Below are 12,340 nucleotides of genomic sequence, written 5' to 3' on the forward strand. Positions count from 1 at the left end.
TATTATTATTATTACAGAATCCTGGGAACCGTAGTTTAGCCCTCACAGAGGTAAATTCCTGGCACCTTCAACAAACCACAGTTCCCAGGATTATTTGAAAAAGTAATGTGCTTTAAATATTTGATGTGTATGCAGCCCTCGTCCAGCCTACTGCTCAATGTACAGCATCCCCAGCAGAACAGGGCCACATCACATATTGCACAAAACATTTATATAAAAGGGGGAAAGGAGGACTTTCTGTGCTAGAAAGAACGTACAACTTCCAAATGAATGCCCATGCAGTGGGAAACACGCATCTGTGAGCATCACATGTGATGATACACACACGGTTTCATGGGTGTAGCCAGGATTTTTGTTGGGAAGGGGCAGGCATTTTGTTGGGGAGGCAGAACCTCAGTTTGTTATGTACCTTTATTGATTTTTATTGATTTGAGGGGGCAGCTGCCCCTCCCTGCCTATGTCAATGCATGGTTTGCATATTATTGCCTACACAAAAATGTGTACTGTAGGACTCTCACAATGACAGTTGTTCCCAGTATGCATAAGGGGGCACAGAAATGCAAGGGGCTAAAGGGTTCCTTGCAAAATTAAGCCACTATTTTGGATGCAGCATTTCCCTGATATGTCCCCCTGGAGTGTTGAAGCCCTGTGAACATAGTAATAGTAATAATAATAATTTATTATTTATACTCCACCCATCTGGCTGGGTTTCCCCAGCCACTCTGGGCGGCTTCCAACACAATATTGAAAATAAATTAATGCATCAAACATTAAAAGCTTCCCTAAACAGGGCTGCCTTCAGATGTCGTCTAAAAGTCTGGTAGGAAGCCAAGTCCATCTAACTCAGTATTGACTACACTGACTGTCAGCAGTTCTCCAGGGTTTCAGAACTGCCCTACCCCTAGAGATGCTGGGGGATTGAGCCTAGGATCTTCTGCATACAGAGCTCAGGCCTTTCACCTGTGTGCAGCGTTGATCTCCCACTCTGTCAGAATATGGGCAACAGAATCTCAGGGGAGAAAAGGAGAACCAAAGATGACTTGATACAGGTGGAGCAACAGCGGACAGAGATGGCAGGGGCGAAGGGTTCCAAAGCGTGACCATTGCCCAGAAGCAACTGTAAGAGGCACCTTACAGCTTTCCATCAGGCTCTCATCCAGTGTGGTGGCAACCATTATATACGATAATCTTTATTGTCATTGTCCCATACAGAGCAACGAAATTACCAAGGAAACCCAGTTTTAACCTGGGGCGGGGATTGCATCCAGGTACCAAAAAATGTGGGAACTGTAAAACCAGTGAAAACCAGTGGACAGTTAGATTTCGTACCCCGGATGGGGTGATTCTATTTCAAGGCTTGCATGTTTTTCAAAGAAAAAAAGAAAGGCAGCATGTCAGGGAGAACGATTCTAACCCAGACCACTCCCTGCTGTGCTACTTTTCTACATGCAGGATTATAAATAAATAAAATACACGGGAGCATTGAAAAACGCGACTTCTCCGCCCCCCGCCCGCGATCCTCCTGCGGGAAAACGCAACCGGGGGCGGCGGGTGCAGCCTCCCGCCCAACGCCCCGCGGGCTCGCCGGCGAAGGGCCGAGCAGGCGGCGCGGCCAGGGTGGGGGGCCGGCAGGCGGGAAGGCAAGCAAGGGCGGAGCGGCCTGGCCGGTGGCGGAAGGGGCCGGGCGAGGCGGGCCGGGTTTCCGCGGCGGAAGGAGAGGCGGCTGCCTTGAGCGACGGAGGCCCCGCCAGGAGTGGCCGCGGGAGCAGCGATCGGTGAAACCGTTGGCCTGGCGGCCTCGGCCCGCTGCCAGGTGAGCTGCCGCCCGTTTGCTTTTCCCCTCAGCGCCTCGCCCGGCGCTCGCTCGTGAAAGGCTGAGGGAAGCCAGGCCAGGCTGGGTAGGCCTCGCGCGGGACTAAAACTGCTGCGTATTTATACATGCAGCGCATCTTTTTGAGCTCCCGAGGCATGTAAGGGTGAGGAAATGCTGGATTGAATACATTGCATGGCGGGTTTGTTTGTTGTCGTTTTTAAATTAACTAAAGCTCCGTTTTAAAGCAAACTTTAATCTGTGGTGTTGGCTTTTTTATTTTATTTATATTTTTTTGGTAATGGTTCTTGCTTTCATTTCCAATACGCAAAAAAACCATTGGTCACAACGACATAGGGAAAAGGGGGTGGGGAGAGAAGGGAAGAGAGAGGAGGGTCGTATTACAACAAAATAGCATTATAATTCCAGACTATTGTTCTTCATAGGCGTGTTATCCAATAATAGTTTTTTTCCAAAGGAAACCGTGAGAAGAGGGCGGCTGCTGGTCATGTTGCTTTAATTTGATGTATTCAATAAACGGATGCCAAACTTCAGAAAAAGTTGTGCTTTATTTTTTGATAGTGTAGCATTCAGGTATAATTTGTTCACTTTCCATTAAAGCGGTGGTCCAGATCTGCACATGTATTGCATCATAAGGAGACTTGTGTTGCATTTAGGACTCTTCCACACTTAACGTTTGCTCTGCATTTCTAGGCACGGCTCCACAATTTAAAGCTTCCTGTCCAAGCCGCAAAACCCTGCTCTTTAGTGCTGAATTGGAGCAAATCCACTTAAAACCTGAATTGCCGTTTGCTCCGATTTAGGGGTACGGATTGGGTTTTCCTGGGGAAAGTGGCAGAGGAAAAAAAGTGCCTGGACAGGGACCGGGAAAGCGCAGGGCAAAAGGTTAGTGTGGATGATCCCAAAAATACATGTGCCATTAACTGTCAGTCTTCCCAGTTAAAATTGATCTCTCCCAGCAATATATTCAACTGGGGTGGTAATGCTTGTTTTCAGCCCTAGTTTCAAGTGAGGAAAAGGTGGGATATTCAGTAAATAAATAAATTACCTGCTGCCTTGCAGGACATCTTTGGGAAAAGAAAAGGCCAAGGAGTAAACCCTACACAAATCCAGAGTGGAGTCCCTAAGGCAGTTGGTGGGATGTCGTCTTCTACACTTTCTGGCAACTCCTGCAGCCAAGCTGGTGCCAAATGTATTGTTCTGCTTCCCTTTGGACCACATCAACAAGGCAGAGAGGGCGGTCTTGTCCTCTGGGCAGTCCAGGACCTCCGTGCACACTGGCCAGGCTTGTACCCTAGGGAGGTCACTTTGGTGCTGCTAATGCAACAATAAGAATGGGGGCGGGCAGCAGTTATTAATTGGTCTCTGCAGTCACAGCAGGTGCTGTGATTCTCCAGCAGTTTGACTTCACCCCCAGAGGCGCACTCCATCTCTCTTGAGACAGATAGATGGCAACAAATAAATAAAATATGAAAGGCATTAAAACATTTGCCTTTAGTGGTGTGTCAGTTTCTTTTATGCAGGTTCTTCTCAGAAGCAAATGGCAACTTCGATAATGGTGGGTACTGGTCTTGTTTCAGTGTCCAGTGCTTTGAGAGAGATGTTTATTGCTTAACTAATTTTCTCTCTGTGTGTGTTTGTGTGTTGGTCTGCATCCTGAACAATTCTGTCTTGTATTGCAGAACTTTGCTGAATTTCTTCGGCCAGAAGCTATCCTGCAAGTGAAAAGTTTCTGTCAAGAGTCTGCTTGAAAGTAGGAGAAGAAGTGCTTGATGGTTTACAAAGAAATTTTCACACAAGGTAGACCTAAAGCCAAGTAAGCTTTCAATGCAAATTAGAAGAGCTTGCAACTAACTCTGGAGCTGTAAGCATTGGCTTTATGTGATCACTTCATGACATTTCCTTGTGTTAAGATGCTGCCTATTTCTGGGTAGGACCTTATTTCAAGTGCTGAATATTCCTTTTTTTAAAATGAAGCTTTAGTGATAAGGAGCTTGCAAGATTGAGTTTAATTTTGTGAAGTTGTCCATTAAGATATAGCTGTAGACACTCCTGCTCTGTGGTCATTGGGAGATCCCTCAGAACCACAGAGAGCCCCTCAGAAGGCAGCCATGGAGAAAATGGCTAGGGTGACCACTGCCCTCGGTGGCAATACTATCACTGGACGGACCATGTTCTGCCACCTGGATGCCCCTGCCAATGCCATTAGTGTATGTCGTGATGCTGCCCAGGTAGTGGTAGCTGGGCGTAACATCTTTAAGATCTACTCTATAGAAGAAGACCAGTTTGTGGAGAAGCTGAACTTGCGTGTTGGCCGCAAGCCATCCCTGAACTTCAGCTGTGCCGACGTGGTGTGGCACCAGATGGATGAGAACTTGTTGGCCACAGCAGCCACCAATGGCGTTGTCGTGACCTGGAACCTCGGCAAACCATCTCGTAACAAGCAGGACCAGCTCTTCACCGAGCACAAAAGAACAGTTAACAAGGTGTGCTTCCACCCGACAGAGGTGTACATGCTTCTCAGTGGCTCCCAGGATGGCTACATGAAATGCTTTGACCTGCGCAAGAAAGATTCTGTTAGCACATTCTCAGGTAAGGAGTCATTTCTGAATTTGCCATGCCTGACTCTTAACACTCTCAGCAATGGTCGAGAGTACCTTTTTCTAGTTACACCTAGTCAAAAGGCAGTGCTTTGAGTTTGTTGGGGCTGGGCCGAAAGCAAGGTGTGACAAAATTATTGAGAGAGAATCTGATTTGGCCCTTGAGCCTGAAATCTGTTGTGCTAGAGTATGATTCCAAATGGTGAGTGTCATCTAGATGAGCTGCCAGATATGAAGCTTGCCAAATACGCTGTCTGTTGCATTATCTTTCAGGTCAATCAGAAAGTGTCCGTGACGTCCAGTTTAGTATACGTGATTACTTTACCTTTGCTGCAACCTTTGAGAATGGAAATGTTCAGCTGTGGGACATCCGCCGGCCTGACCGCTACGAGAGGATGTTCACAGCCCATAATGGGCCCGTATTCTGTTGCGATTGGCACCCGGAAGACAGGTATGGACAGCAGGGGCTAGAATTCTGCACTAAAATTTTGTTCTTTGTCTTCAAGCATATCCTCATCTCACTTTATTCTTGTGCACGCTCCTTTTTTCCCTTTGGCACCATCTCACGTTGTGCACTAGGATTCTCTGTTCTGTAGCTCATCTTTCTCTGTTCCCTGCCCATGGAACATTCTTCCTTCTTAAATATGCAGTTTTCCCTTCCTATTTTTAAACATTATTTTAGACAGCCATGGAGAACTTACTGTTCTTAAGATTGCCTTCCTCAAGTAAAAATCTTCCGTGTAGTGTTTTGTTTTTAAGCATTATATTATAGAAATGCATCTTAGAAAACTCAAAGCTCTTTCTCCAAGAACTTGTTTTTGTTAGTATGCTGTATAAATTATTTTCCTAAATTTGAAATTCTAGGCCCTTCAGATGTTGTTGATGTCTAGCTCTAGTCATTCCTGACTAGGGGCCATGCTGGCTAAGGTTTATGGGAGCTGTAGCCCAACAGCATTTTGGGATGTATGAGGGTTTTGTCATGCAGATAAGAAAAGAAGACTCACAGGTGTGTGAGAGCAAGGATCGGGATGTGTGCTCACCCCACCCCTCACTGTCACTGCTCTCAGGAGTAGAGACATGGGGGGTCCAATTCCCATCAGCTCCAGCCAGCATGAGTGCTAGTCAGGCATGATGGGAGTTGTAGTTGAACATATTTGGAGGGCTACAGGTTAGCCCCTCATGCTTTAGCAGTATTGTGAGTTGGTAGCTGGGTATAAGGTCAGTGTAGATCATGTAAAAGAAAAGTGGTGGTTGCTGAACTGTTTACTGGCCACTTAAGCTTCTCTTCTCTTCATCTAGGGGCTGGTTGGCCACAGGGGGCCGAGATAAGATGGTAAAGGTCTGGGACATGAACACCAACCGGGCCAAAGAGATATACTGTGTGCAGACAATAGCCTCTGTGGCAAGGGTCAAGTGGCGGCCTGAATGCAAACACCACATTGCCACATGCTCCATGATGGTGGACCACAACATCTATGTGTGGGATGTACGTCGGCCTTTCATTCCCTCAGCCATGTTTGAGGAACACAAAGATGTCACCACAGGGATTGTGTGGCGTCATCTCCATGATCCTTACTTCCTCTTGTCTGGCTCTAAGGATAGCACTCTTTACCAGCATATCTTCAAGGATGCCATCCAGCCTATTGACCGGGCTAACCCTGAGGGGCTTTGTTACAGCCTCTTTGGGGACCTGGCTTTTGCTGCCAAGGAGAGCCTCATCTCCTCTGATTCTAACCGTAAGCGTGATCGGCGCCATCCTATCTTCTTCAAGCGCAAGCTAGACCCCACAGAACAGTTTGAGTTCATCTCCTCTTCCAGTGCCCTAAGTGTATTTGAAGCGGACACAGAGTGTGATGCTGGTAGCATGGACTGGTTTGTGCGGACCGCCAAGCAGTATGTGCTGACAGGGAGACCGCTGGCAGAGCTGTGTGACCATAATGCCAAAGTAGCCAAAGAGCTCAAGCGCAACCAGGTAAGGGCTCCCTTTGTGCAGGAGTTATTCGCTTATACTTTGGTAGATTTGGGGAGGGGGCTACAACATAACCTAGTCCCAATGGGCACCCAGGAAGGAGATGCCATGGTTGATTGTATTGGAATCCAAACCTGCAGCATATATGTTCAACTCAGAGTACCAAAAGTCTCTTTGCTGAGGTTGGTGGCTTGTAATGAAGCCAGAACACGGGCCTGCATTAGAGCCTTAAGTCAAGTGCGGGGAGACTATGGCTTTTCTGATGTTGGACTCAACTTTTACTTAGAATAAGCCCATTGAAATGAATAGTCAAGACTAATTTTAATTCCAGTGAGTCTGCCTTGAGTGCAATTGATGGAGGGCCATAAGTTTCCCACTCCTAATGCCTTAAGTGGCACAAGCAGAATGTGTAGTGAGCAGAAGTCTATACTTGTAGTATTTTATAAGAGACCTTACCAATCCAGAGATATTATACTTCCTACCAGTTGCCAAGCAGAAGGTTGGGGGTTCGAATCCCCGCGACGGGGTGAGCTCCCATTGTTCAGTCCCAGCACCTGCCCACCTAGCAGTTCGAAAGCACACAGTGCAAGTAGATAAATAGGTACCGCTCCAGCGGGAAGGTAAACGGCGTTTCTGTGCACTGCTCTGGTTCGCCAGAAGCGACTTAGTCATGCTGGCCACATGACCCGGAAGCTGTACGCTGGCTCCCTTGGCCAGTAAAGAGAGATGAGCGCCGCAACCCCAGAGTTGTCCACGACTGGACCTAATGGTCAGGGGTACCTTTACCAGTTGTAGAGACTGATGTTGCATGTGTTATTCCTCTGCTGTGAACTAAGTCTCAGTCCTGAAATTCCTGAGAGAGAGCTAGGAGTTTCCTGGCATGTAAAGAGGAGTCCAGGGCTATGTTCAGCCCCTCTCCCATAAGACATTACCTGAAATTGTTTTGGTGGTGTGTGGTGGCCTCCAGCCCAATACCTCACTCTTTGTGTCTCATTTGCCTCTATTCCTTTTCCTTAGCTGAAAGACGTGGCTGTTGATAGTTTAACTCTTTCTGTTCTTTCTCTTATTTTTCAGGTTGCTCAGACATGGACCATGCTCCGAATTATTTACTCTAGCCCTAGCACTGTGCCCTCTTCAAACCTTAATCACAGCATTGGGAAGAGTAGTTCTAGCCTTCCACTCATGAACAGGTAAAAAAGGCTTCAGTATCTGATCTTGGTTGTGAGATGGGAGGTAGAATGTTGACTGTGGCAAATATAGGTGGGCTGGTTGCATGAGAGGTCTCATTTACACATTACCAGCACCATTTGCATTAGGCAGAGTGTTCATCTGGATAAAAGTGAGAAGACTTGCATTTCTACTCTTGAGCCCTTGGAAATAGGGCATACAACAGGGCAGAAAAAATGCACCTTGCTGATAAGTTCAGAAGTGCTACTGGTCTCTCAGTATGTTCTCGTGTGAGCAGCGAGAAAAATTGAACTGAAAATCTTAATGATACAATATTTGTGTGGTTACTTGGTTACCAGGAATTGCAACCAGTGGGGGACTTGGGTGCCAGGATGTAGAAGGGAAGCTGGAAGCATTAGGTTTTACCTGGGTGTAACACAGATTTGTGTTTCCCTTCCAGCTTTAACTTGAAAGATATTCCTTCTGGGATAGGCAGTGAATCAAGGATGGAGAGGAGCAAGGGAGAGAACCGACCTGAAAACATCCTCATGGATTCTTCCTCCACACTGATCAATAACGATGGTGAGAATGGTGACATACCTCTCCCCCAACACTGCATAGAAACCTGAGAACCGTTTCTCACTTCCTTCTCTGCTTCCCTCTTTTTTTTTACTCTTGGATGTCTAGAGAATGAAGAGACTGAAGGCAGTGATGTCCCTGCAGATTATCTCCTTGGGGATGTGGAAGGAGATGAAGATGACCTGTATATGATAGACCATGAGAATCCTCACAGTGAGTATATATACTCTTGAGAACTGTTGGTCCTTCCTGTTCCCCTTTCTGTGTTGGGTGGAATTGTTTATCTTTCCCCATCTGCCTTCCCTCTCATGGGTCCATGTTTTCTTAACAGCTGAGGAGCAAGAGTACATCCTTCCCCAGGAGGCCTTCCCTTTGCGTCATGAGATTGTGGACAATCCCTCTGCACTGGATCACTTACAAGACAAAGCAGACTCCCCACATGTCAGTGGCAATGAGGCAGAGACTGTGTCGCTGACACCTGTGGAATCTTTCTCCCTGATCTCCATCTCTCACTCTCTGTATGACAGCCGTCTGCCGGCTGACTTCTTCAGCCCCATTGTCCGTGACATGTTGCTCTTCTATGCCGAGCAGGGGGATGTGCAGATGGCGGTGTCTGTACTTATCGTGTTGGGGGATCGTATCCGGAAGGAGATTGATGACCAGGCACAGGTACCTCCCTGTTCTATATGTTAGGATTAGGATTGGTGGTCATAATTACCAGATACCTGCTGAAAGCTGCACACTCAATAAGGAGCCCATCCCAATCCACAAAAACTCCTATCCTGCTGCGCCTCCTCCTAACTGTTGTTGTCTATTCACCTGCCCTCTCCAAGTGAGCAAGCAGCAAGAGATACAAGGAGAAGAAGCAGTAAGCTCTGCACAACTTATCCTCTGCCTCTATCAGAGCTGGTGCTGATCAGGCACAGAAGGAGAGACATGTGGAATGGGTAGTGACCATGAGGAGGTCTGGGTCTGGTGAAGGCCTGGATGGGAGTCTTCCCAAGATCCATTTATACTCCACCTTGAATTCCATGTTTATTGAAAGGCAGCAAGTGTGTGAAATAAAATAGCTCTCTTCATGTTAATGCTTGTGGTAGTATATTAAGTGAAGTTGGTCTAGATTGTCTGGCTATCAAAACACCTGCCAGTTATTTCCAATTTGATGGGCCAGGGCCAACTTTAAAATATCCATCTGTGGAACATTGAAAGATCCATATGAATTTTGCGTTCTATTTCACCTGCATTAGAAGTTGTTCATAGACTTCTTTAAAAAAAAAAGGAGTTCATAGACTTGAGTGCATCTTTTTTTAAAAAAAATGAAAAGGCAATATATGAGTATTTCAATAAACTAAAGGGTTTGAGTCACAAGAGAGAGGTTGAAAGAGATTTCTGGAGACGAATACTGTAAGTGACTTGTGTGCAATGCCTTAAAACCCCACAGGAACACTGGTACACTTCATACATTGACTTGCTGCAGCGCTTCCAGCTGTGGAACATCTCCAATGAGGTGATCAAACTGAGCACGTGCAGAGCCATCAACTGCCTCAACCAGGCCTCCACTACACTCCACATCAACTGCAGCAATTGCAAAAGACCCATGAGCAACAAAGGCTGGATTTGTGACAGGTGAGCGGCCTGTGCAGAGACACACCGTGTGCATGTATGCACATACAGAGGTTTTAGTTTTGTGACATGCTGGGAATAATTATATGAATCTGCCTTATTCCAGGTCAGACCACTGTTCATCTGATCTGAAATTGCTTACTCTGGTGGCAGTAGCTTTCTAAGATCACAAGCAGGGGTGTTTTCCAACCCTCAGGACTGGGGATTGAACCTGGGATCTCCTGCACCCAAAGCATCTTAAATTATTGACCCTCTTTTAAGTAGCACTTTGCATACATACTTCCTGAAGTGAAGCTAGAAGTGATCCTTTTACCACACAACACTCAGGATTACATGAAGGCTTTTGAAGCTAGGTGTGCCTTACTCATTTTATAGAAGATCATATGATGTGACCTATGATAGTGGACTGATTCTTGAAGGATGTCCAAAAGAGGATGAAAAAAACGCCAGAATGGCCAGTTCGGGTGCTTTATTTTTAAAAAGTGTAAATTTACAGCAAAGTGTGCAGAGCCTCACTGCCTTTACAGATGCGGAATGGACACCACAACAGTGAGAGGTCGTCATAACTTGTCAGCGCCCAAGCAAATGTGTATATACATCCTTTATGCACAAAGCAGCATACGTCAATTTACCTTGAACCTCCCATCACACCTGGCTGGTGAGGCCATAGGTAGCAGTTATCCAAGGCTTACAGATAGCTCCCCTCTGGGCCGAGAGCCCAGCATTCCAGGGTCCACAGATAAGCATAGCATTAAAGCAAGCCAAGTTGCATATATCAGAGCAAGTGAATATAAACATACATCAGCTCATTATTGCAAAAACGACTAATTAATTGTAGCGTTATCTTGACTACCAAGATGGTGTTTGCAGTGCTTCTGGAACATCTCGCCTTTGGTTCAACACAGTGGTGTAGCAAAAGTGTTTTTAAAAATTCCTGGGAAACAAAATCACTTCACAACTGCTTACATCCTTTTTCATGCAGCTTAAGAAGTATAGTGGAATACAGAAATTTAGAACAGACCTCCTCAATTTATGGTACAGTGGTGCCTCGCAAGACGGAAAACCCGCTAGACGAAAGGGTTTTCCGTTTTGGAGGTGCTTTGCAAAACGAATTTCCTATGGGCTTGCTTCGCAAGACGAAAATGTCTTGTGAGTTCCTGCAGGGTTCCCCCCCCCCTTTTTCCCAAGTCGCTAAGCCGCTTATCAGCTGATCCGCTAAGCCGCTAATAGCGCTAAGCCGCTAATGGGCTTGCTTCGCAAGACAAAAAAACCGCAAGACGAAGAGACTCGCGGAACGGATTCTTTTCGTCTTGCGAGGCACCACTGTACATCAAGCCAACAGAGACATCCCAGGCACCTGATTACAATGCGGTCATAAGAAGGCAGCAAAACAGAAGTTTTTTGAGCTCCTGATGGGCTCCTATCCATTCATAACTGATGTGCTGGTTCAGTGAGTCAGAATGGATCTCTTATCTATACCTCTTGCGAACTTTATGCATCCCAATAATGCACCTCCCAATAGTGGTGAAAAATGAATTGGTGTATAATTTCAGGTGAGCCATGCTCCTACCAGCTGCAGAGACTACAACTGCTTTTCACATTTTATTTATTTTTTGTATTTCTTACAATTATTTCCTACTTTTGCTCCAAGGAGCTTAGGCTGGCCTGCATGTTTCTCTCTCACACACACGACCATGCACCATTTTATTCACACAACCCTCTGAAGTAAGTTAGGATGAGCGAGCTTCATGGCTGAGTGAGGGACTTGCACCTGGGTCTCCCTACTCCTTGTCCATCAGTAATCACATTAGCTCTCATTGGGATTCTTGTGTTCCAGAATCTGTGTTGCATTTGACTGCTAAGATAAGTCATTTTCTTCTGGTTGATTCATTCTGTGGTCTCGTTTCAGATGTCGGCAGTGTGCCAGCATGTGTGCTGTGTGCCACCACGTAGTGAAGGGTCTGTTCGTGTGGTGCCAGGGCTGCAGTCATGGTGGCCACCTGCAGCACATCATGAAATGGCTGGAGACCAGTTCCCATTGCCCTGCAGGCTGTGGTCACCTCTGTGAATACACCTGAACCTAATGGGAGTCTTTGTCCGCTGGAAAGCAAAACCATGACGCACTGGCTGCTTAGAACTGGCACTGAGCTCTGTTTATGGGAAGCATTAGAGGCATAGTTGCACAAGAGAACTTAGTGAGTAGGATACTGTGAAGGAAAGGTGACCTTCGTTACTTCACAAAAAGCAGTGAAACTTTAAACGCTCAGGCGATTCTTCTTGAAAGCTTCTGGTCACTTACATCCTCCCCCTTTTTTACTGCTGCATAATATATTTTTTTTGTTATCACGATTCTGCACAAACCTACTTCTTAATGAGCCAAGATGGCACCATGAGACACTTTTGAGTTTCATTCCACTTTTTATACTGAATTAAAAGAACACAGTGAACTTTACTGCTTGCTGCTTTCTATAGAGTTCCCGAATCCTTTTGCATAAATGCTCCTAAAATTAGTGAGCTATGGCACAGCATCTGAATTTCTTCCTCAAAGAGGAAATCTCTTTCCAGGATATG

The 12,340-nt window shown here is 46.1% G+C and overlaps 1 protein-coding gene across 3 annotated transcripts; it reads left to right on the top strand.

The window, feature by feature from the left end:
• Positions 1-1,667: 1,667 nt before the first annotated feature.
• Positions 1,668-12,221, top strand: WDR24 (WD repeat domain 24). Of its 3 annotated transcripts, none has more exons than XM_081887984.1 (10): positions 1,668-1,813; positions 3,514-4,423; positions 4,705-4,882; positions 5,731-6,403; positions 7,475-7,590; positions 8,028-8,149; positions 8,255-8,359; positions 8,478-8,815; positions 9,588-9,772; positions 11,679-12,221. In XM_081887984.1, the coding sequence occupies exons 2-10, from the start codon at positions 3,943-3,945 to the stop codon at positions 11,845-11,847; spliced, it is 2,367 nt and encodes a 788-aa protein (XP_081744110.1). In that variant the 5' UTR covers positions 1,668-1,813; positions 3,514-3,942; the 3' UTR covers positions 11,848-12,221. The 3 variants fall into 3 exon arrangements, with proteins under 3 accessions (XP_081744110.1, XP_081744111.1, XP_081744112.1); XM_081887985.1 differs by lacking the exon at positions 1,668-1,813 and adding an exon at positions 1,860-1,976; XM_081887986.1 differs by lacking the exon at positions 1,668-1,813 and adding an exon at positions 1,872-1,970.
• Positions 12,222-12,340: the final 119 nt, after the last annotated feature.

Source organism: Podarcis melisellensis (assembly GCF_964234715.1).
Source record: "Podarcis melisellensis genome assembly, chromosome: 14".
NCBI classification, from domain to species: Eukaryota; Metazoa; Chordata; class Lepidosauria; order Squamata; family Lacertidae; genus Podarcis; species Podarcis melisellensis.